This window comes from Myotis daubentonii, chromosome 3, assembly GCF_963259705.1.
Source record: "Myotis daubentonii chromosome 3, mMyoDau2.1, whole genome shotgun sequence".
Taxonomy (NCBI): Eukaryota; Metazoa; Chordata; class Mammalia; order Chiroptera; family Vespertilionidae; genus Myotis; species Myotis daubentonii.
The window spans coordinates 211370482-211395728 of NC_081842.1; the positions used below are offsets into that span (position 1 = coordinate 211370482).

A 25247-nucleotide genomic window follows, 5' to 3' on the forward strand; every position below is an offset into this window, starting at 1 on the left:
GCTGGGCAGGGTGGTAAGTGTTCCTTGGGGTGTCCCTGAACCAGAAGTTAGTTCTGGGTGGGAGCTTGATGGGGTGCGGGTTGGAAAGGATTCCTTCTCTACAGATTCCAAAATGCACTTGAGGACTTGAGAGTGGGAGGCTGCTGCCCCATGCCAGGCCCCATCCACTGAGCCTTGTTTGCCAGGGTGGAGCGGGGCCTCGGAGGATCTGGGGCCTCAATGACCCACAGCCACGCAGCGTCAGGCTGCGATGGAAAAGTACCCAGCGTGACTCGGTGGAGGCTGGGCTCCGGAGCGGGGACCCGAGGAGAAGCAGGCCAAGGTCAGGGAGGCAGCGGGGAGTCTGAAAAACAGCAGGTGCCGTGGATTGGGGCCCTTATCTCCTCGCTGCTGGGACAGGGCATGCGGGTGGCAGCTGTTACATCCCAGGTGAGGTCCCTAAGGGGCGGGCCTTGGGGCTGGCAGGGTTTCTCCTTAAAACAGGATGGCCCTAGCCGGTTGGGCTCAGTGGATAGAGTGTCGGCCTGCGGACCGAAGGGTCCCGGGTTTGATTCCAGTCAAGGGCATGTACCTTGGTTTCAGGGTCCTCCCCGGCCTGGGCCCTGGTCAGGGCTCATGCAGGAGGCAACCAATCGATGTGTTTCTCTCACATCGATATTTCTCTCTGTCTTTCCCTTTCTCTTCCACTCTCCCTAAGAATCAATAGAAAAGTATCCTCGGGTAAGGATTTAAAAAAACCAACAACTCCCCCTCCTGCCAAAACCAGGATGGAATACTGGGAGTTCAGAGACGGTTTGGGGACTGAGGGATTGTGGCCAGGACTGGAGGGGGGGGAGGGGAAGTCTTACTGAGAAATGGGACCGGGGGAGGGTTTTAAGGAGCTGTCTGCTTTCTCACTCTTTAAAATATATATATATATATTTATTGATTTCAGAGAGGGAGGAGAGATAGAAACATCAATGATGAGAGAGAATCACCGATTGGCTACTTCCTACTAGGGATCGAGCTGGGAACCCAGGCATGTGCCCTTGATCGGAATCGAACCTGGGAACCTTCAGTCCCCAGGCCGATGCTCTATCCATTGAGCACAACCAGCTAGGGCTCCCTTCTCACCCTTGATCCCCAAATCACTTCGGGCCTCTTCATTCCTCAGCCTGTGCCCTCTGCCCAGGCTGGGAGTCAGGGGGGCCCTGTGCAGAGGCCCCTCCCAACTGAGACCCATTGGGGGAGGGCCCTGGCATGGGACAGCCCAGGCTCAGGGCATCCTGGCTTTTGTAGTACCACCCATGTCCACCCGGGGGCAGTAATACCCAGCCTAAACCCAAAGTCCAGGGACCCTAGGCTGGGCCTGGGAGAGGGGGTGCTCTACCTGGAAACCAGAGGGCTGGGAAGGCCTTGGGACACTAGCCCACCCTTGCATCGCACAGATGGGGAGGCTGAGACCCAGTGTGTCGGTGATCTGTCCAAAGTCATACAGGGAGTACCCTGGCTCTGTCCTCATCACCCCACTACCCCCGCCTGTGTGCCAGGTTGGGGAGGTTTGGGGTATCTGTGTGTGGGGGAGGGAGGGGGAAGGGGACTCAGGAGTACACCAACTTATAATCTTGATGGCTTTGATGCTACTTCCAGCCACAGTGATGTGCACCACGGCCCCATGGACATGTATGCCCCCCCCCGAACTGGCTGGGGGCACAGGCTGGGGGCTCAGTGCCCTGGCCTGCACCCTTCTTGCCTGTGTGCCTCTGAGACACCTTCTGGGTCTCCCTGTTCTTGTCTGGGAAAGAAATAGCATCCCTGCCATGGGCTGGCTGTGAGGATTACATGAGTTAATCTACATCAAGTGACAGCAGGTGGCCATCAAACGCCACCCCTTCCATTAGGCAGGGCCCCTTATCCCTGGCTTCTGAGGTGACACGGGAGCCCCCTGGCACCCAGGTGACCTCAGCCCGCTCCCTCCCCACCAACCGACAAGAACCACACGCACATAAGAATATAGAATTTTTATCTTATTTTAGTTAAAAAAAAATAATTGTACCACCGAATGAAGAAGTAGCTCTTTTGCGGGGGGGGGTGGGGGTGGGGAGGAGTGAGAAGGGAGGAAAAAAAAGCAATAAGCCAAAGAAAAAGAACTTCTTATATTCATCTGTGTAAACAGATCCACTAAGGCAAACGCAATCCGGGCCAGGGCTGCCGCAGGGGCCAGTGCCCCCTAGTGTCTGTAGATTCTAAGGCCAAAAAAATAAAACCTCTGCATGTCCGACAGGAGCTTCTTAGACTCTTGGGGGGCATTTTTACTAAAATAAAGTTATCGAGCCCGAACAGCAGGGACACACGCCGAAAGTTGCATAACCGTGGCCTCGGTGGCCATTCACTGGTTGGGACTGGGTGACGGGCACAGCTTCACGACACAGCAAGAGACACACACAGACACGCACACACGTGAGCAAGCACATGGGGGCTGCGTGGGACCGGGCCGGCGGCACAGGGAGGCTGGGGTCCCCATGCTTCCTCGGGGTGGGGGTGACAGGATAGTCCCGTCGCTGGTGACAAGGCGGTGAACGTCACTCTGGGGAAGGAGGGTGTGAAGGCCCAGGGAGGTCCCCTGCTCCCCACTGCCTGGTCCGGGCAAACCTCTTAAAGCACTTCTTGGGCGCCTCCCGGAGAGTGGAGACGTCACTGTTTTTCCTTCCTATGAGGGGGCCCTCTGAGCCCCCCTGCTCTCTCCAGAGCCCCCTGGGACCCTCAGGTGGTCCCTGGGGGACTAGGGTGGTGTTCTGCCCCCAGGGCCTTCCCTGCCATGGCTGCGAGAGTGAGGTAGATTGACACAGCTGTCCCCTCACCCTCCTGGCTGGGCCCGAGCACTGGGGTTGCGTGGGGTGCCAGGGCCTGGGTCCCATCACAAAAATAGAAGCCTTTCCCCTGTCACCCCCCTTCCCCCCATGCCAGCAGGGAGGAGGCGGGGCTGGAGGAACAGGTGCAGGGCGTGGAGCACGCTGAGGTCCCCCTCTACGAGCCAGCCGAAATTCTTGCCATCTGTCGCTCCCCCAGTCTAGGAGGGGGCGGTGCAGCCTGCCGGGGGAGGGCAGGTGGCCTCTGGGCAGGAGAGGAGGTGACAGGGAGAGGCGTGTGTGGCGGGCAGGCTCACGGGCAGAGAGCAGCGCTGGAGCAGGCAGGGGACAGCCAGGGGTGCGAGAGGGGCAGGACACAGGGAGGGCTGGGCCTCAGGAACGTGGTGGAGGGCGGGAGAGGCCGGGCCACCCCTGCCAGACCCTGGCCGGGCTGTGTTCACAGGCGTTTGTAGGTTTCAGTATGGTCCCTCAGACACGGGGAGGATCCCAGCTCAGCCTCCACTTTGCCCCCTCCCCCCCGGCCTCTCCCCCCGCCAGCCAGACTGGGCTCTGGGTCGGGCCCGGCCCCGGCTACTTGAAGGTGGACTGCAGCTCCTTGAAGGCCGCCTTCCGCTGCTTCATCTCCTCCGCCTGCTTCTTCCTCTCCTCTTGCTCCGCCTTGATCTCCTCCTCGAAGCGGCTGGACACGTTGATGGCCTGGACCTGGGTGGCGGGAGGAGAGGAGGCTCAGGGCTGGAGGGGTCTCCGCGCCTCCACGTGGGCTCTCTCGGGGGTCCGCCCAGCAATGCCCACACAGCTCCCCCTCTCACTACCTCCAACCCTGGGCTGGGCTCTACATTCACTTCTGGAGCCTCAGTTTCTCCAGTTAGAGCCTGATGCTCGATAACTCTGACCTCGTGGATTCGTTGAAAGAGATACACAGGCTCAGCGGCTGCTGCACAGCACGGCCCTATACGGGGGAGCTTCTGACGCTGCGTCGTTAACCTGTTTCCTGTCCCGGGGAGACAGCTGCACAGGGTCCCCCCAATGGACCTGAACACCCCCTCAACCCCAGAAGGAGGCGGAAGGCGACCTCTGAAGGAATGTTCTTGGCTAACATGGGAAGAGGGAGCAACAAGGGAGGGTGGGTGTTCTGGCCCAAGGAGGGCAGGATCCAGGAACCACTGTCCCCTCCATCTGAGCGTGCACTGAAAGGGTGCTGTGCATGCAAGTGGCCTCTGGGGTGCGCCATACTTCCTCCAGGCGGGGGGCTGGCGGGGGCTAGTGTCTCCCAGAGGTCCCAGGAGCCAGTGTGTGTCTCTGGGCCTACCCTTTAAGGCCCAGTCCTGAGTTAGTGGCCAGAGGCCACTGTCCCCTCTTCAAGAATACACACCCCGCATCCACCCGGGGGCAGCGGGAAAGGATCACAGCCTGGACGTCAGCTCCCCTTCTCCCGTCTGCAGCCCCTCAGGGCAGGAAGGGTTGCTGACCCTCGAGCTAACCCAGGGCCCATTATACCCCGGCCACCCCCGTCCCTGAGCCGGGGTCAGGGCAGCACCCTGGGCTCTGTACTTCCGTCCATTCCTCACCTTGGCCTCAAAGAAGCTCTTGGCCCCCTTGACGCCCTCGGTGGAGACGTCGATCTCGGAGAGGCGGGCCAGCACGTGCAGCCCGCTGTCCTCCTGCAGCTCCCCAGCCGCCGCCTTGCGGAAAATCAGGAGGAACTGCCGCGGGGAGAAAAGCAGGGGGCGTCAGGGAGAGAGAGAAAGAGAAAGAGAGAGAGAGAGAGAGAGAGAGAGAGAGAGAGAGAGAGAGAGAGAGAGAGAGCCACCCAGCCCCAGCCTGGCCTCCCTGGGAGGTGTGCTCCTGGGACTGGGAGTCAGAGGTCTGGGTTCTTCCCTTCCTCCCTGGGCCTCGGTCTGCCCATCTGTACAATGGGGGACTAGGGGACCCAGCTCCTGCCCTCCCAGGACGCGGGGCTACGGCGGGCCTGCTTGTCCACACTCAGCTGCTATTGAGAGTCTTGATGACTTGGCCTGGGGTTACCTCTTAACGTAGTCTCCAGCGTTCCCCAGACTAACTCACTCTACATCCCCTTTGCTGAGTCCTAACAGGACATGATGGTGTCCACTTTACAGAATGAGGAAGGTTCAGGGCAGGAAGAAACCTGCCCCAAGTCCCAGCCCCAGAAATGGACGAAGGATCTGAACACATGTCCTGAGTCCAAACCCTTATCCTGTACTGCCCGCCCCTTTCTCTTGCCCCGCCTCCTCTCTGCTTCCTGCTAGTCCTCCAAGGCCTGGCCCTTGCTCTCTGGAGGCCCCCTCCCCACTCCCCACCCCCCAACTGGCATTTAACCCTATGCTGCCTGGGGCCACTGCCACTGGTGGGGGCCTGTTTCCCCCTCCACAGGAAGGCCTGCCCGTGGGCCCTCTCTCAGAGTGAGGCCTGAGTGAGATCCAGAGTGCGAAGTGCCCCAGTCCTCAGCTCCTCTCGGACCCGCAGCACCTGTCGCTCCCTCCGCCTGCCCGCCTCTCCTCCTGAGTCACAGCGTCATGTCATTTCACACTGGCTTCTCCCACTCTACACTCTAGGACCCGTGGGGCACAGGGCCTTCGCTGCACCCCCAGCGCCCACTCAGGGTCAGGTATACAGAAGTCACTCTGTAAGCGCTCACGACATGAAGAAATGGGTGTCGCTCCTCCCTTAAGAAAACCCCATGTTCAAGGACAATGCCACTCCACGGCAAAGGGGGGGGGGGTCTCACCTCCCGGAAGCTGAGCTTGCTGTCAAAGTCCTCGTCCACCTCCTTGATCATGTTTTTCAGGCCCAGATGGGTCTGGGGGGCTCCAAGTTTCTCCATCATGAGCTTTAGCTCCATCAGGTCGATGAAGCCATCCCGGCCGGCATCGTATCTGTGAGCACAAGGAGACAAGCCTAAGGACACCCTGACACGGCATACTTGACCAGGCAGAGCGGTCACAAGCCAGAGTGCCAGGGCTCAGAGGGCACCACCCACCAACATGTCATCCCATCACAGCTGAAGGGGATCTCCAGTGCTTGGTTACCTCTGATGATGGGGAACTCACTGCACGGCCTGGTGGCCTCCTGCATGTTAAACAGTACTGTTTGGGGCAAGCCTGCTGTACAGGGAACCTGAAACCATAGCCTCTCTGTGCTGAATGAGATAGGAACAAGCAGGGAGAAGAAGTTCACAATACCTCGGGGGTATGGATTGGGGGCGTGGGCTCTCACGTTAGCGCTCACTAACCATCTCCAGGGTTACCTGAAGGGCATCTTGCCCCATCTCTCTCCTACTCCATGCCCCCTCCCAGGAGGGAGGCAGAAGGTGCCACGTGTCACAGGGCAGGCCCAGAGGTCACAGGAGGGAGGGCCACTTCTAGTTTTCCCGGGGGGCGGCTGGGTGTACCCAGGGAGCGAGCTGTGCAGGGTGCCTGCAGCCAGCGGAGGGGTACGGCTGGTGGCTGGAGAGGCCTGGAGCCGTGATTAGGTGATGCCAGGGTCTCTGCTCTACACGGTTCAGGTCTCTTTCTACCACCCAGGGCCTGGCACAGACAGGATGGGGTGGGGAGTGGAGTCTCAGCGTCCCTCTCAACTGGCCTCCTGTGTCAGAGCCTGACCAGGGTGGGAGCTGGCCTCCAGCCCTGTCCCCTGGCCCCCAGCGGGGGAGGCGCTGCCGTGGAGCGCACAGCTCGGCAGACGTGGGTGTTGTTTGCACAGACCAGCCGGGCCCTCTATCAGGCTAAGCAGACCTCGGCCTGCCGGTCTCCTGCTGGGCTGGGAGTGGTCGCAGGGCTGGGAGAGCGGCCCTTCTGAGCCTAAAGAAACCTTGTGCAGTCCCCAAGGCCTCAAGCTGGCTGGGTGACAGAGGGGCTGAGTTCCAGAAACCTGTGCTGAAGACTGGACATTCCTACCTAAACACCCATCTCAGTCCTCTGCCCTCCTTGGGGCTCCCCAGCCCCCTTCCCGTCTCTGGTTACACATGAACTTCACACAACTTTGGCCATCTAACAGCAACTACTCTTTGAAATCTGTCCTTGTGCCAGGAACTTGACATACTTTATTTTACTTAATTCTCAAAATAACCTTATTTTTGCCCAGCCGGCGTGGCTCAGTGGTTGAGCATCCACCTCTGAAGCAGGAGGTCACGGTTTGATTCCCAGTCAGGGCACATGCCCGGTTGCAGGCTCAATAACCTGGGGGCGTGCAGGAGGCAGCCGATCAATAATTCTCTCTCATCACTGATGTTTCTGCCTCTCTCTCCCTCTCCTTTCCTCTCTGAAATCAATAAAAAAAATATTTAAAAAACAAGTATTTTATAATGGAGGCTCAGAGAGGTTCAGTGTCCTGCCCAAGGTCACACAGCAGCAAAACAGAGAGCTGGGCTATCCCTTCTCCCCACAACGTGTCTGGCTCATAAACCTGCACATTTGCTCTGGGCCCAGCCCCGCTCCACATGTCCTGGGGCTGCCAGCAGAACAGAGACGCCTGCCTGGAGCGCTGAGCAGAGCATTTGTGCAAGGGGTATAAATAGTTCCCGAGCGAGTGAGTCAGTGGTTGGAAATGGTGCGGCACATGGAACACTGGGTCCTCAGGACTCCTTCCCCACCATGCGAGCGGGTGGAATGGGGATGGACGGGCCAGCGGTCCCTAGGGTAGTGGCCATCGCTGGGCTGGAAGCAGATGCGAGTGTGTAGAGGGTTGTGGGAGTCTGGAGGGCTGGGCAGGCCCATGATCCCATCCATGGTCCCGGCTCTACTTAGAGCTGGAAGAACTTTTTTTGGGGGGAGAGGGGGGGGTCAAGGCAGCGGCCTCTCCTTCCATCTTTGGAGGCTGTTTGCCAGTTGGGAGCGGGCTGGGTGGCCGCTGCATGACCCTTAGCGACAGGGTGGAAACAGCCTGGTGAGGACGTCAGCTTTCCTAGGGACTCCCCTCCTAGGAAAACAAGGCTCCTACTGCTTCCTGAACTTGGGCTCCGTGAAGGTCAGGGACATGTCAGGGCCAGTGCAGGCTGCCCGGGTTCCAGGAGCCGGTGCCATGTAAGCCTCCAGCCAAGGCTGAGACCCCCTGCCGTCCTGGCGACTCTCACAGGGTCCCTGTGAGGGCTGGGTTCATGCACGCCAGCACTCAGCACCTGCATACAGAGCTGGCTCCAGAAATGGCAGCCGCCACCACCTTGACAAGATGTAGTTGCCGTTAGCAAGCTCCTGCTGTGTAGCAGGCACGTTCTCTTTACACCCTCTGCGCTCAGCCATCCTGGGAGGTCAGCAGCACATCCCCATGGGGTGAAGGGGGAACCAGGGCCGTAGAGGTGAAGGCACTGGCCCGGTAACCAGCAGGCCGGGGATTTGAACCCCCTCCCTCCAATTCCCACACTCCACTCTCCGCCGCCCCACCCTCTCCTGAGCCCGGCTTTATTTACTGCTCAAGCGGCCGGCTGGCCGGCCGGCTGGCCGGGTTTCTCCCGCAGCCAGTGGTGGCTCGGTTTCAGAGGAAGTGCAGATAGAGTGTCCAAACTTGGACGGAAACTTGGGCTCTGGATTTCTTGGTCTCTGGCAGCTCCTGGGCCTGGCTGCGCTGCAGCCTAAACCACAGCTTGAACCGCCGCCTGCATCAATCAAAGGGCGATCAATTACTGAGCCTGGGCCCCATCCTGGGCAGGCTCCAGCCCCCAGGGGGGCAATGCAGGGACTGGCCAAAGTGCCAGTGGATTGATAGCCAAGGGGGCGGGGGCGATGGAGGTCAGGGAGAGGCCAGGTGCTGGGGTGGGAGCCGGGCCCCAGAGGTGACATTGGAGAAGGCTGTTCCCATGAGATCCCCCGGGGAGCGGGCACCCACATGTGCCCGGGGCTCTGATGAGGGTGGGCTCAGCCAGGTACCAGGGTTAACCTGAAGATGACCTTGAAGGTTTGCGCTCCCATCAACTCTGCTGAGCCTGACCTGGGTCCGAACCTCTGACCTGCCACCTGCTGGCTGGGTGACCCTGGTCAAATCACCTGTCTCTGAAATCCTCCATTTTCCCATCCTGGGTGTCAGCGGACCCATCTCAGGATCGAGGAAAGGGTTAAAAGAGATCCTAGCCTATGGTAAGCACTTAATTAATACAAATAAGTATTTGTATTAAATACAAATAACAAAAAATAAAATAAATCTATTATTCTTAATGTCTACCTTTAGGATCAAAGATTAAATGAGATTATAGATATACAACGCCTCATACACAGTAAGTGCTTAAAAGCTGCTAATTTCATTATAATAACAGTGGCCATTGAGAACCTTTTGAGAGCCAGACACTATGTTAAGTACTTTGCACATAATGGTGACAATAACGTTAATGATAATAAGAAATACAACGGCTTCTCCCCTGGTACCAGGCCTGACAGTGCATGCTGGGCGGACATGCCTGTTGTAGGCTGGCCAGGAGGCAGGGGGTGGACAAGGTGTCCCTGAGGTCCCTCCAGCATCTCCCCCTCCCCTGAAGGTCCCACCACATCCCTCACTAGGCCTGATTCAAAGACCCGGCCCCTGGGGGAGGTGGAAAGACAGCAGGACACAGTCCTTCACTCTCCTGTTGGGCAGAGGGAGAGAGGAGCCTCGGCCCTAGATTACTCTCCTGTCCCTCCTCTGACAGGGAGGGAAGCGACAAAGGCAGGGACTGTCATTGCGCCACAGCAGGTGGGCGACTGGCCACACAGGAGAGAATGATGCTCTAGGCTGGAGGGAGACAGGCATCCCCTGGCTGGGGAGGGCCTCTCATCCATCAGTGCTCTCCCTGAGCTGGAACGGAGGCTGCAGGTGGCTCAGAGGATCCAGGGAAAGAGTTGGCACAGGAGAGCCATCTGAATAGCCTGGTCTACCCCCTTCATGTTATGTGGGGACACTGGGGCCCAGTGCGGGCAGCGACGAGTCCAGGGTCACACAGTTGGCAGCTCGCAAGATTCCAAAATCTGTCCTCCCTGCCTACCTGCCTCCCTCTTCTTCCTGGTCCCATGGAGGGTCCTGAATTCTCAAGTTTGCAGGGCGAGGGGAGGCTGGGCTGAGAGCCCGGAGTGGGGCCTGCCTCGGAGGCCCGATTCCGTCGGCAAGACTGGCAACAAACCTCCCGGGCTGGGAGCTCAGCACTTTCCTCCAGCACTGGAGGGAGGTGGCTGCACCTGGCACCGTGCCCACATTCCTCCCCGCCTCCCTCTGAAGAGTTCTCAACGGGGAGGGCTCGGCAGCTGCCGCCCGGGATGCTGGTGACAAAATCCCCTCCCATCCGTCCTTGAAAGTGGCACAGCCAGCCACCACCCAGGCGGACTTTGTCCTTTGGGAAGAGCAGGTCCCACCAGCCGGCTGCTTCTCCACCCTCCCGCCCCGGTTCTGATAACCAGGAGTCATGCGGGTGGGCAGTGGCTGGCTTCTACAATGGACAGTGTGGTCCCCCTTTCATAAGAATATTATTAGTGTCTACTCTTTACTGAGCACTTACTATGTGCCAGGCACTGTGCAAGTGTTCTGAATCAGATCCTCACAGGAACTCTGTGAAGGAGGCATAAATATCCCCATAATACAGATGAAGAGACTGAGGCTCAGGGAGGAAGTGACTTGGCTGAAGCCACAGTTCACAGGAACATAGCTGGGGTCCGAACCCAGGCCTGTTGGAAAACACGCACTTTTAACTACTGTGCTACATTCTGATGCCTACAAGACCCTGTAGCAGAGGAGCCCAGGCTGGGGCGGGGATGCTGGAGGCCACCACATGCAGCCATTTGTGAGGGTCAGATTGTAAATGTGGTTTTCCCGCTTGGTGTTTGACATACTACTGAGGGCGGGAGGCTCACTGCCTCCTTCAGGCAGCCCGTTTTGGCTTTGGCCCTCCCCATCCGTCAGCTGTGCCGCACAGCCCGGTGGCCGATGAGGAGCTATGGCAGCTACTGCACAAGGGGATGGCAGGAGCAGCTGGTTTGGGAGCACAGGGGACCCCGATCTGTCTCTTCTGATTCCCATCCTAGGCCTTTGCTGATGGCCCCTCTGCCCACCGGAGTCCAGGAAGACAGACAACTGGAGGTGGTGTTTATGGACCAAGAACCCGTCTTTCCTCCCGTGTCCTCCCGCCGCCCCCCCCCGCCCCCTCCCCCCAACCTGGCTTTGGTCTCAGCATTCACAGACCTGGTCCTCCCCCATCTTGTCTGGGGAGGCCTCAGTAGCTCCCAGGCCTCTACTCTTTGTCCTACGAAATGGAAACCTAGGTCCCTTAGGGGCAGGGACGTTCTGCCAGAGAGAAAAATCCTGGCTTTGCTGTTACATACAGCCAGCCTGGCCCTGCCGGCCTCCCCCCGCAGGGTGGATGCGCACATGCTGGGTGACGACTGCTTGGCAGTGCCCATCCGTTCCGCACGCCCCCACCAGAGACTGCCTGACTCATGCAGGGAAAACCCGGCCGCTCACCACTTCCTCTTGTCTTATCTGCAGAATCTGAAAGGTAACCTGTTGCCCTGCGTCAGCCAAGGGTGTGTGTGCTCGCGCGCATGTGCTGCTCTGAGGATCAAGTGGGAGACCCTAGGCTGATGGCAACCCGCGAGGGGCTGTCGGGGCTTGGGAACATCCGAAGTGGGGGGTTCAACCACTTCACGCTGGCCTGGGAGGGGCAACACCCTCCACCCCCAGTGTCAGCGGTGGGTTTCCTGTCCGCTCACCCTGAACCGCCTCCCTCCCTCCCGCTCTCAACATGCACACCCGGTGGATCTGGTTAAAATGCCGATTCTGATCCAGTAGATCTGGGGCGGCACCTGGGCATCTGCATTTCCACCAGCTCCTGAGCGATGCGGGTGCTGCCCTATCTGGGTCCCATGGGAACCAGGGACTTGGAGTCGAGGCAGACCTGATTTCAAGTCCTATCTCATGTTCCTTTTGAGCTGTGTGGCTTTGGACAAGTCATGCGAAGCTCCTGGAGGCTCAGTCTACTTATCGGTGAAATGGGTGATGATACTTTCACAGGGTGTTAAAGAAGGATGAAAGAGATACAGCGCCTGGAAGGGAGTGGCCCTTTCAATCAGAGGAAGGCTGAGTGCTGGGGAGGGCTGGAGCTGGGTCTCCACACAGGCCTCCTTCCTGGCCCTGAACCCCCACTTCTCTGCAGGCCTTGAAAAGCAGAAGTCAGCCCAGCAGAAGGCTGCCGGGCAGCCAGAGGGAACTCAGCTGCTGGAGGGTGTGGGGACTGTCCCTGCTGAGGTGGCAGTGACTCCCTCCCCTGGCAGGAAAGGCCTTTAACCTCCCGAGGCAGCAGGGCCTGGCCTCCCAGAGCCGGGACAGCTGAAGCGGGCCGTGGGCCCAGAGGGCAGGGAGGAGAGAAGGCTGCCGGGAAGGTGCGAACCAAATGGGAACTAAATGTCCCCGGGGGAGGAGAAAGGTGACTCAGAACCATAAGGGAAGGAGGGCGAGCAGAGGGTGAACAAAGAGGATGGAAAGCCTCTCTCCCCAGAGAGTCACGCTTCTGGCTGCTGCTGGTGGGAGGTCCCAACCTCCACCTCCCCCAGAGGGTCTCCCCCTGAAGCTCCGAAAGTCTCCTGTCCCCCAACCCTAAACACAGCCTTCACGTGGCCCCAGGAGCTCCCTGGACCTGGTTCTAATCCTGCCACCTCCTTGAGCCTCAATGTCCTCCTCTGGCAAATGGGGATAATAAGGACAGGACTCACCTCGCTGTGCGGGCGGGAGGATGAAATTCAGTTTCTGAAATAACACACAGGGGCTCCTTAACTGACCTTGTGTGGCTCCATGGAACAGGGGGAGGGGGTGGAGGCAGGGGCTGGCTGCGGAGAGCCCAGCATCATGGCCAGTGGTCGGCAAACTCAGTCAACAGAGCCAAATATGAACAGTACGACAATTGAAATTTCTTTTGAGAGCCAAATTTTTTAAACTTAAACTATATAGGTAGGTACATTGTTATGAACTTAATTAGGGTACTCCTAAGGCTTAGGAAGAGCCACATTCAAGGGGCCAAAGAGCCGCATGTGGCTCGCGAGCCGCAGTTTGCCGACCACTGGTCATGGCAATCCCTTAGAACTTCAGTGCTCACGGGAGAAATAAAGAAATGGAACCTCCCATCTCTAGCCCACACAGCAGAACCTTAATGTAACGTCTGTTAGATGAGTGATCCAAAGAGTGGACTTGAGGTCTTTCAGAATCACCACCTATGTTCCCCAAGACCCACAGACCAGACCCGATGGTGGACTCTACAAAGGTTTAGGACTTTTAGAATTTAATCCTCAGAACTTCACCTGGCGCGTGCTGCAGCCCTGGGGGAAACTGAGGCTCAGAGAAGCTGGGCGTCGGGGTTCTGCTTTTGTACCACTCCGGAGCCGCTGTCTGCTCTTCCCCATTTTCTGCCACCCGTCTTCCGCGTAACTACGTGATAATGAATTCCTGTCCCCATTTTTGCTATTTATCAAAGCCACGTGGAGCTGTCAATCAGAGCGTCTGTCAGCAGGTGCGCCTGCCTTGCTGGGTCCCTGTCACTCGGGCCCAAAGCAGGCTCGCTGCCAGCCCAGGAGCTCCCTGGGGGTAGGTGGAGGCAGCCTGGTGACAGCTCAGACAACCACCGCTAGAGCTGGGGCTGATGGTGACAGGAACTCACTAAGGCCTGACTTGGTGCCAAGCACTGGGTTACGTACTACAGGCCACCCCTGTGAGGGGGGTGCCATGATTCTCCCTGTCCTGGGGTGAGGAACTGAGGCTCAGAAAGGGTTCAGCGTTCCCTCCCAGGACCCAGAGCCGCAGAGTCCAAAGGCCCTTCCCCTAACCACTGCACCACACTGCCTTCCAGGAAGGAGGGGGGAGGTGCTGTGAGCGGCAAGGATCTGAGCAGGTGAAGAGGAGGGAGGAGGAGTCCAGGAGAGGGAAGCCTGCCTCTGACGCAAGGGGTCATGAGATGAGGTGGCTGGGGACCGGGCTGGGCAAGGCAGGGAACTAGGGCATCTTCCTCAGATTCCGCAGCCGGTTCAGAATTACACGGCTGCCCACGTCTCTGGCAGGTCTCCGCTTACAAAACCCTGCAGAGTCCCACGCAGGCTGTTGCCAGCCCAGAGGGGCCCCCTTGACGCTCTCTGGGGCCACACCTTCCCCCCTTGTCTGGAGGGTTCCAGAGACAGCCCGGGGGGAGCGGGTGGATTAGAGGCAGTGGACGCAGCCCGAGCCGCACAGGGAGGGAGGACTGACTGTCCAGGCTCCGCTGACGCGGTGCACCCACGTGCCGGCCGGCGCCAGAGCTCTACCTGCGTCACCTCACGGAGCTTCAGCCCCAGAAGTGGGCCCCGTTATCCCCACTGTCCAGCAAGGATGCTCTGGTTCAGCCACTGAAGACCTCCCTGAGACCCCAAGCAAATCACGACACCTTTCTGGGTCTCAGTTTCCTCCTCTGTAAAATGGGGAGAAGGGCTGGGGCCAACCCCGAGGCCTGTCCCTGCTGGAGCCCGCATGGCTGTGCGTGAGGTCAGTGATGGTGGTGGAGAGCCCCTGTCCCCCGTCCCCCTCGCTCCCCCCGCCTCCCTCCTCAGGAAGCGTCTGCCGACGAACACGGATGGAGGGACTGGAAGACCCCGGGAGGTAGTCCTGCCACCTAGAAGGGCTCAGGACCCCTGGGTAACCAGGCCACTGCCGAATGCCCTTTGCGAATCATCGGGGAGAGCCTGCTCCTTGATGGGTGGGAAGACTGAGGCCCAGGGAGGGCAGGCGCACTAGGTGACTCGGGGGCAGGGCCACAAGACGCCCAGGCTCCTGGCCTCCAAGGAATGGCCGGCTCCCAGCTCCCTCTGACCTCCCATCTCCTGCGCCGGGCTCTGGTGGACGGCTTCCCAGGAGGGCCGGACCCCCCTCCCTGCCCGGGAGCTGGGGACCAGGGTGGAAGTCGCTCGGCAGAGCCCTGGCTGTGGTCCTGAGGCCCGGCTGGGACCCGGCGGGTTGCAGCCCCTCGCAGGCAGCAGAAGCAGAACGGGGGTTTTGTCCTCCACGAGAGCCTGGCTGTTGGCGGCTCACCACCGGCCTGGGCGGGCTGGGCTCGGCTGGCACAGTGGAGCCTTGTTTCCTTGAATACAAAGTCTGCAGCTTTCCATTCAGGCCAGGGCCCCCGGCGGGCAGCACTTCCTTCCCTAGAAGTCCAGCTCCCGGGCCCCTTCCTGCCCCTCACCCCTTCCAACGCGCCCCAGCAAGCAAGCGGCAGCGGTGCCAAGAGGCGGCCTGCTAGGGTTCAACTCCCCCAAGTCTTCATCAAAGTTCTCGTCAAACTAACACCAAAAACAGCCTCTGCAAAAAGCCAGCTGGTTCTGCAAAGGCAGCTTCGAGCCCGCTCCCCCCAGCCACGGCCCCAAGGCCCTGCTCTGGGGGGTGGCTGGGCTCTCCCAAACAGCCCATGTTTTTCTTGAGGGCGGGGAGGGATGCTGTGGAACCCCAAGAGAAGGAGGGCTCCAGGGGAGAGGAGGGGGCTGGTGCTGGGTGGCTCCACAAGGCAGGAAATCACCCGTGAACATGAAGGGGTGTTGGAGGCGTGTGTTTTTCCACGTGGAAGCCGATGGCTGTGACGGGAAACGCGGAAAGGAAGGAAGAGCATGGGTTTTGGAGTCAGAGACCTGGGTTCAGATCCTGACAAGTTACGTCTGTGCTCAAACTCCCCAACTGTGCAGTGGGAATGATGGCCCCGTGGCTCGGAGGATCAATGAGCTCCTTAGTGCCTTGGTGCTACTGATGCAGGGATCGCGGCTGCGCTGAGTAACCTCGCCTGCACTCCGGGGCAGCCTCGACAAGGAAGCTCTAGGCCAGCGGTTCTCAACTTTCCTAATGCCGCGACCCTTTCATACAGTTCCTCATGTTGTGGTGACCCCCAATTTCATTGTTACAAATTGAACATAATGAAAGCATAGTGATTAACCACAAAACCAGTATGTAATTATATATGTGTTTTCCGATGGTCTTAGGCGACCCCTGTGAAAGGGTCGTTTGACCCCCAAAGGGGTTGCGACCCACAGGTTGAGAACCACTGCTCTAGACAGTGAAGCGACACGCATCCTGAGCTCAAGGAACTTTCAATCTATTCCTGCCAGAATTCTGGAAATCTTCACCTCCTGGAAAGCCCGGAAATGTCCTTGTTGGGAGATTTCCTTGCTTTCCCGACCGTGCCAACCTCTGGCTGGCAAGAAACTTTAGAACTCCCAATAAGTCGAGTCAAAGAGGCAGCCGCAGGGCCCTGGGACCGGCAGGCAGAGGCCCAGAGGGGAGCCAAGGGCTCTTTCCCCCCAGGATGGCCCCTAGAAAAGTATGGGGCACCTAGTCCTCCAGGCCTGGGAACCAGAAACCTCTTCCCCTGCGTTGTTGGGGCCAAATGCAGAAGCAGCAGCTGCAGCAAGTGCGAGAAGTGGGAAGAGTCTTTATCCAGCTCTGGGGTTGCAAAACCCCACCTTCTTGGGCTTCCTGCTTGCGGCCGGACAGCCAGCTGTCTGTGGCTGAGACACAGCCCCAGCCGGTCTTCCTCCTGCCTGGGGCAAGGTGGGCCCAGCACCCCTCCCTGGCCTTGGGCTGTTTGTCCCTGGTCAGAGACCGCCTGACTCCTCCACCCTAGACCTGGCCTCCACCCTAGACCTGGCCTCCACCCTAGACCCGGCCTCCTGATAGTTCCACTTCCTTCCAGATCCACTCCAGACCAGAACTCCTGGGCTGGGTCCCCTCTAGAAGTCAAGGGCAGGACAGGAAGTGGGAAGGGTGCCAAAGGGAGGGGGGCTAGCGGGGAGCGTGGCTGACCATCTCAATCCCAACTGGGCTGAATCAGGGATGACCAGAGTGGACCTGGAACCCTTTCTAGTCCTTCAACAGAGACAGTAGGGTGTTTTTTTGGGGGGAAGGGCTAAGTCCACCCACCAAGGTGCCTGGCCAACCTGCTGAGAACACAGGTGTGGGGCTATGGGGGGTGAAGGGCAAGGCTGGAGCAACTGGGAAGTGAGGAAGGTGTGGGGCATCTGGGACCCTGTGTGGGGCAGGAAGGGGACACACAGTAGCAAGGAGGGCACAGGGGAGGGGGTGAGGAGAGATGGGACTTTCTGAAGGAAGCAGGGGGTAGTGACAGCAAAGCAGCTGGGTGGGCTTGGGTGAGGGCAGGAGGAGGGAGGGGCAGTGTGTGGGGAGAGGGGGGGACTGAGCCTTAGGAGATATTTGTGGGGGAGGGAGAGGTTGCACATACCTGCAAAATGGGGGGAGGGCAGGGACTGAGGGGTCCCTCCCTAGGGAGACCACCTGAGGGTCAAGGTTCAGGGTCCTGGCTAACAGAGTGGGGGGGGGGGGTAGGGGTGGGAGGGGCTGAAGGGTTTTGGTCCTAGTTTGCTACCAGGTGCTGAATAACTACAGGGGGAGGGGGGAGTGGATCTGAGACAGGCAGAGGGAGTGAACAGACCCCAAGGTGAGGAATGTGCGGGGCATGGGGTGCAGGGTATGATTACCTTTGCTGAAGCGCTAGGGGTGGGTGTTGGGGTAGGGAGGGGGGATTTGAGTAGCTTGTGGGGGGGCGGAAGGGACGCCTGGGGAGTCCTCAGTCTCAGTGTCAGATGGTGGGGGGAACGTCACTAACAGGGCAGGTCCTAGGCCAGCGACCCGGAGTGTTCAGAGCCAGGTAAGCAGGGATAGAGGGGGCTCCCCGGGCTCGTGATGATCTAGAAGGAGCCTCCGGGTGCCCCACTCCGGTGCATGTGTCTGGTGAACTGGGGGCGGCGTCACCCCGTCACCCAGCGAGGGGTTGAGAGCCAGGGCCTGGGGATGCCCGGACCCTTCGCCTGGTGGGGTGGAGGGTTCAGCTCGTGTTTATCTGGAAGGGGCTGCCAGGTCCCCATCCCTGGTTGCCGGGATTCGGGGAGCCAGGCTGGCAGCAGGGGTCCCGGGGCGGCGCGGGGTCGGGGTTGGGGCCCGAGGCGGCTGGCGGGGTCGTGGGGGGCACTCACTGCTTGAACATCTTCTCCATGTCCTTGATCTGCTTCCTGGAGAACTCCTTGAACTCGGTGTAGGGATTGAAGACGCGGCGGCTGGGCGACTGGGGCTCGCCGATGCCCTGGTTGAGGTCGGCGCGCCGCAGCAGCTTGGCGCTCAGCTCGTCGTCCGCGCTGCCCAGCGCCTCGGCCGCCTCGTCCTGCGCCCCGGCCGCCGCCGCCGCCCCGTTCAGGCCGGGCTGCTCGGGGGCCTCGCCGCCGCCCTCGCCCTCGTCCTCCATCTGCAGCCGCCGGCTCAGCTTGCTGGCCAGCTCGTCCGTGGCCATGGTGGCCCGCGCGGCGATCGCCTCGGCCCGGCCCCTGCTCGCTCGCCGCGCGCCCGCACCGCCTCTGGCGCGCTCTTCCTCTTCCTGACACTCCCCGCGCCCGGCGCCGCCCCGGAGGTGGGACTTGCGCCCCTCGGGGCCCGCCCGCTCCCCGCCCCCGCTCCGGGCCCTGCGCTGCCGGCGGGCTGGGAGTCAGGCGCTGGGGTTGGCGTGAGCCGGTGGCGCCGAGCCTGCCACCATCCGCCCCGTGAGACGGGGATCTCCGTAAAAATCCACCCCCGGCTCCATTCTCGCTGCGCCCCTGAGCGGGAGAGGTCGGGCTGGGGCCCGGCACCGGCGGGAAGGAAGTGGGGCTCCCCGCTTTGCAGTCTGGGTGTGCGGGGGTCGCCACCCCCAACCCCTGCTCTGGAATCTCCACGCGGTGGAGTCGTGATCCTGTGTCCGTGACACCCTGTCGGTTGTCATGGAGACGACTCGTTGTTACACTCTGGCGTTATCGCGGAGGGTTGCATGGGTATGAAGAAGGGGGACCCGGTGAGCAGGGACCCTCCCCCCCACGCACACACCGGTTTAGATTTAAGCTGCTGCATCTTTTAGAAAAGGATGAACCTGAGGCGGCGAGGGAGATGGGGCCGAGGGAGATGGGGCCGGGCCCCAGCCCTGAAAGGTGTGGGAGACGGGGAGAGCGAAAGGGGAAGGGGCTGGTCCTCTCCCCCTGGCCCAGCTCATCACAGGGATGACTTGGCGGAACAGGTGCTGGCCACGCTGTCTGCTTCCGTGATCTGCGTGCCGCCGTTTCGCCGAGGGCCTCCGAGGAGACACGTCCTCTCCGAAGGCTCACGGGATTCCGTTTCTCTCTATGGTCTGGCCTGTCACCTTCAAACTGCAAAGCTATGGACCTCCAGCCAAAGAAACCCAGGGCGGGGGAGAGCGGGTAGGAGGAGGGTGATGTTTAATAATCGGAGTCCCTCTCCGATCCAGACAGACAAATCCGATCTCTGGGGTAGGGCCCGGAACTCTGCATGTCAACCAGCACCCGGGGGAGTTCTGCTCTCTGACGTCAGAGAATCACTAATCTAGAAGGAGGGGTGCGCTTATTCTTGAAAATGTTAGGGGGGTGCTGAAGGCCTCTACGCAGAAACCCCTCCCACCAGCCAAGGCGCAGAGAAAGGATGGACAGGGTTTAGGAGACCCGCGTTCTGGAGGCAGAGGAGAACCCCGGAGGGTAAAGCCAGCACCTGTTCCAAAGTGATTTGAACAACAGACTCTCGACTGATATCTGTCGGTTTGCCAGAGTTTAAAAATATTGCTGAATTAATTTAAAAGGCAGTTTTAAAAGAACGAACTTAAGAAAAAACTTTGGCGTTCAGAAAACATGAAATTTTCATTATTTTTGAGGTTGTTTCTGGATTCAATTAAGCAGCTCAGGTTCAATGACATGATTTTGTCTTTTTTAAAGCTTGGAATGACATTCCTGTTGCTCTTGGGCAGTTTGGCCCAACTACTTGCAGGAGACAGGTTTCTGTATCTCCCACATATGGCCTTGAAGGACCTACCAGAAGCACAATAGCTTGTTTGCTATCACAAAAGACTGGGGACAGGGTGCAGATGCAAACCTCAGAAATGGTGTCTACAGAGGCTGGGGTTGGCCAGATTCTTAGTCTTCCTCACAAAGCGGCTAATAGCTTAAAAAAATAGGATGAACCTCAACTTGCTTTAACCTGCGATTTGTAATGGGTCTGCATGAGGCAGGGCTGCCTTTATTATGAAATGCTCTGCATCTGCTTGATGTGGGAGCGCACTTTTAACAGGGAAGAGGCTGCGTGAGGGTTTGCGTTCTTAAAAAACAACTTACTCGTGTGTGAAAAACCTGTTTCGTTTGAATTATTCCCACGGGCTGGCGGTCTTAAACACCCCGATCAATTACCCATTTGGCTTGTGTGGACACCACTCTCGGGCGGCAGGGCGGCTCCCCGATGCACAGGTTGGGGAATTCCGACCATGACCTATTCCATCTTGTAGCGGGGGAGTGGTACGTGCAGGACTTGCCGCTATACGTTATACGCAGACAGAGCTCAGGAAGAGCTGCCTGGCAGGGCGAGCCCGTGGAACACCTGCGATTGATTTCTGCACAGGTTCTCTGGGTTCGCGAGCGCTGCGGCTCTGTGGCTGCAGGATGAGAGCTCACGCTGCCAGTGCTCGGCTCCATCTGCAGGCCGTGGGCTGGGCTCTGCCTATAAAAGACAACGGTTGATCTGCTCTAAAGCCAGAGAGGCATGTTAGGGGCTGCATTTTATTTGAATCAATCGCTCAATCAATCAATCAATCAATCATCAATTAAATCCTCACCCAAGGAGTGAGGATATTTTTTTACCACTGATTTTGAGAGAGAGTGGAAGGGAGGGGAGAGGTGGGAGACAGAGAGAGGAGAGACACATCAGTGTAAGAAAGACCCATTGCTTAGTTGTGTCCTGCACGTACCCTGACCCGGGGTAGGATGAACCTGCAACCCAGGTACATACCCGGGACCGGGAATCCAACCAGAGACCCTTGGGTGAGCAGGCCGACGCTGACCACTGAGCCACTCTGGCCAGGGTGGGCGGCTGGAGGGCTACATTTTATGTGAACATTCTGAGGCTATCGAACTTCATGGAAATCACTTTAGAAATCAAAGAAACGGTGAAGCAAGGAAAAGCAGGGATAACTGCTGAGCACTGACTAGGTTGTGAAACTCCCAGGAACTCTTGGTGGCCTCTTCATTAGGGAAATCACTTGTGAATGACCCTGGCGTGTGCCCCAAGCAGGGATTTGGGCAGAGAGAAACGATCTGGACTGGTTGCGCGTTACAGCATTTGGTCATGTGGAAAGAATGATCTTCAGGAAAAATCACACCCTCCGCAAAGGATTGTTACAGAGGCGGGGCCGCGAGAGCCAACTCTGACGGCATCCCAGCAGCGAGGCGGCTTGGCTGGCTTAGTCATCATCGGCTTGTTTCTCTTCTTCCTCCCACATCCACTTGTGTAACTGTCTTTTGGGGAGGGGTAACGTCGCATTAAAAAACACAACAGCACTTTGAAAAAGAAGGGGGAGAATCCTAGCTGGTTTGGCTCAGTGGATAGAGCGTCAGCCTGCGAACTGAAGGGTCCCAGGTTCGATTCCGGTCAAGGGCACATGCCCAGGTTTCAGGCTCAATCCCCAGTAGGGGGCGTGCAGGAGGCAGCTGATCAATGATTCTCTCATCATTGATGTTTTTATCTCTCTCCCCCTCTCCCTTTCGCTCTGAAATCAATAAAAAAAATTATATATATATATAAAGAGGTGGGGAGAAATGGTGGATGATGGGGCAGATATTCACTCCAATCTGCCCCATCAGAACTAGGTGGTCCCTCCACCCTGAGATGCTGGAAACAAGAAGGGATTAGGGAGGCCGCCGAGATAAAGTTGGCTCAAAGTGCAGTACACACTCAGCACTTTGTAAATACCAGCTTATTAATTAATCGTCGAAGGCACTCTGTGGTCACCAGGAAACCCTTGAGGGAGTGAGAAGATGCACAGAGGTCAAGATTTAGGGACAATCCAAGTCCGCATCTGGAGCAATTGGAGGAGAGATGACAGGGAATGGGTCACAGCCTGGTGGGTCTCAGAGGCTCTCTCAGCTCCTGCCGAGTCTGCAAGCTGTGGGAAGGGTGCCACAGGGAAGGCGCTGAGGGACCGCCGAGCGGGGTGGGGGTGGGGGAAAGAGCATGCTGGGGACAGCTGCAGTTGCCCCACTGGCAGGCCATTAGAAACCAAGCATCTATCTATCGAGCTCCCTTTTTGTGGTTATCTTGGAAGGGAAGACTCTACCTGAAAACTGAGATTCCCCTTTCAAATTAGTTGTATCTGCTCAGCTGGGCAGGCTGGGGAAAAGCTGTGTTTTCTGCTTCTGTTAAACCCCAGGCAGTTCACTGTCCAAGTTGAACAGCCTGAGTTTTAGCCTGTTTTAAACTCTCAAAGGGTCTGTGTGTGTGTGTGTGTGTGTGTGCGCGCACGCGCGCGCGCGCGCGCGCGTGCACTTTGTGGCTTAAAACCCAGCAGAGCTGCACCCGAGGTGCCCTGGGGACCCCTTCCCGAAGTGGCAATGATATGCTTAGCCGATTATGATCGTTATATTACACCGTGAAAGCAGTGCACGTCCACACCCAGGCAATCAAGCCATATTTATTCGCTGTTTGGGCACAGGCTCTGGTCCTGGAATTCTGGTTGTGGGCAGGAGTGGGCGAGGAGCAGGACTTGGCAGTTGGAGTGAGTTTTGTTGGACCCCATGCTGGGGAGCTGGGCGAGGCTCCGGCCTGTGGCTGGCACTCAGCACGTATTGCACCCTCAATGAAGCTGCTAATTAAATACCTGACACTGCCCTGGCCCGGTGGCTCAGTCGGTTAGAGTGTCAGTCCTGTATACTGATAGGTTGTGGGTTCAATTCCCAGTCAGGACACATACCTAGGTTGTGGGTTTGATCCTTGGTTGGGGCATATATGGAAGACAACCAGTTGATGTTCTCTTTCACATCGTTGTTTCTCTCTTTCTCTCTCCTCCTTCCCCTCTCTCTAAAATCAATAAGCATATCTTCAGTGAGGAGTAAAAAAAAAAAAATCTGATACCACCCCACTGAGCCCAACACAACTTCCTGGGGAAGGGAGCTGTCCCTTTGGCTCAGCGTTGGCTCCTCAGTGCCCAGCATGGGGCCTGGCCTGGCCGAAATCATTGATGACTGAATGCAAGATGGTCTGCTCTGTCTAGGGGCTGGGGTCAGACTGGGTGCTTTCTCAGTGTCCCCTCCAGAGCATCCGGTGGCCCATTTTTAGGTCTCAAGGTCACTGCCAAGAAAGAGAAGCTGCTAAAGTGACACCTCTATGCACCCACATGACTCAACACAAAAGATAACAGGAGCGCCGCAAAAACAAACCTCTCAGGTGTCCGTCCCCTGCTCCCCTGAGGACAGTGCCAGCGGCATCAGATCCAGGCCGGTGAGGTGACCTGCTGGTCCTTGGGCATCAGGGTGGCCCAGAGGTCATCTGGAGCTCTCTGCTCAGCCGACAGGGCGGAAGGAATAAATGAGAGTGCAGATAAACACCGCATGTGGCCGCTGCAGGGGCACCCGACAGGGAAATTGTAAAATTGGCACCATGCAGAGATGGGCGAAGGCGGATGAGAGGGAGAGAGCCCCAAGCCCAGGCTGAGGTCTTACCTAGGGAAAGCAGGTGACTCTCAGCAGGGGGCTAGTGAACCAGGTAGCCTGGAACAGTGGTCGGCAAACTGCACATGGGCCACAAAGTTTCAATCGCACTGTACGTGCACGCCTGCACGTGGTATTTTGTGAAAGAGCCACACTCAAGGGGCCAAAGAGCCGAACGTGGCTCGCGAGCCACGGTTTGCCGACCAGGAGCCTAGAGCAGCAGTCGCCAACCTTTTGGACCTCACGGACCACCAGTGGTCTGCGGACCACCGATTGGCGACCTCTGGCCTAGAGGAAGGATGTGTGTGGTGAAGACTCAGCTCTTTCATGCCGGGTCCAGTGGAAAGCAGGCGTTTTCAGACTCACCGGCCAAACTCCCAGTTGTCCAGGCATAGGTGTGGTGAAAGGCAAGGTGGGGTCGTGGTTAGGAGTTTGAAAATCCCAGTGGGTGACTTTTCATTGTTTATAGAATGGTAATAATTATCTCCTCCTGGAATACTTGAGCGGATTAAATGAAAACATTTATGTAAAATCTCAAAATGCTCTCAGTGGTGGAGATGCTGATAACCTGCCTCCCAGGTGGCCATGCAGCAGGCTCTAGCTGGGCAGGCATTAATAATCTAGTCTGGGTGAGAGTTTAATGCAGGGCTGGCATGTCTGGCCCACTGCCTATGTTTATAAATAAAGTTTTATTGGAACACAGTCATGCTCATTTATTTGGGTATCATGTCGCAATGGCAGAGTTGAGCAGTGATGACAGAGACTCTCTGGTCCTCAAAGCGAAAGGGCCTTTTACAGGAAAAGGGCTTTTACTGCCTGGCCCTTACAGGAAAAGTTGCTGACCTGTCCTCATGGAGTAGTAGATAACCAGCTGGGTCCTGGACTTCACTGAAGAAAGAGAGATAGTGGAGCAGTTAAGGGTACGAAGTCTGGCTTCTGACGCTTTTGGTCTTGGGCCGGTTACTTCCTACTCATCGTTTTCATAGGTAAAACCATAGTGAGTGTGACCCAAGTCTGGACTGTGCTTAGCACAGTGTCTGATGGCTTGCCTAGGGCACTGGAAAAGGTTTGCTATTGCCCGACTGGTGTGGCTCAGTGGTTGAGCGTTGACCTATGAACCAGAAGATCACGGTTTGATTCCCAGTCAGGGCACATGCCTGGTTGTGGGCTCCATCCCCAGTGTGGGGCGTGCAGGAGGCAGCTGATCCATGATTCTCTCTCATCTTTGATATTTCTATCTCTCTCTCCCTTCCTCTCTGAAATCAATATATAATAATAAAAGCGTAATATGCTAATTAGACTGGACAACCAAATGACCTTCCGGATGTCATTCCAGACGTCCTTCTGGATGAAGCTGAGGTGGTGGGGGCTGAGGCAGAGGCGGTTAGGGGTGATCAGGCAGGCAGGTGAGTGGTTAGGGGCGATGAGGCAGGCAGGCGAGCAGTTAGGAGCCAGTGGTCCCAGATTTCGAGAGGGATGTTCCTGCAGGATTGGGCCTAAACTGGCAGTCGGACATCCCCCAAGGGGTCCCGGATCGCACGAGGGTGCAGGTGGGCTGAGGGACCCCCTCCCATGCACGAATTTCATGCACCGGGCCTCTAGTAAAAATATATTTAAAAAGAAAAAGAGGTTTGCTATTATTAGCTACTGAATGTCAACTCTTGAAAGGCAGAGAGAAACTTCCGGAAAAGGGTCACTGCTGCATGCAGCTCTCGCCGCAGAATACCCAGCAGTGGTCCCATAGAAAGCCGAAAAGCAGGATGTGAACGCCACAGGCGGGCTCTCCCATGTAACATACCCAGTAAATGAATGACCCCCTCTTCAGGAGAGCAGCGGATCAGAACAGGAAAAGAAAGGGGAGCAAAGGCCAAGGTCCCGAGGTCTAGCACAGTACCCACGAGTACTGGTGCATAGTAGG

The 25247-nt window shown here is 57.9% G+C and overlaps 1 protein-coding gene across 1 annotated transcript; it reads right to left on the minus strand.

The window, feature by feature from the left end:
• Nucleotides 1-1993: 1993 nt before the first annotated feature.
• EFHD2 (EF-hand domain family member D2) lies at nt 1994-18199 on the minus strand. The gene is made up of 4 exons (XM_059691180.1): nt 17804-18199; nt 5596-5743; nt 4418-4552; nt 1994-3551 (listed from the first exon to the last, which is right to left on the minus strand). Exons 1-4 carry the CDS (start codon nt 18112-18114, stop codon nt 3420-3422), a joined length of 726 nt encoding a protein of 241 aa, XP_059547163.1. The 5' UTR covers nt 18115-18199; the 3' UTR covers nt 1994-3419.
• Nucleotides 18200-25247: the final 7048 nt, after the last annotated feature.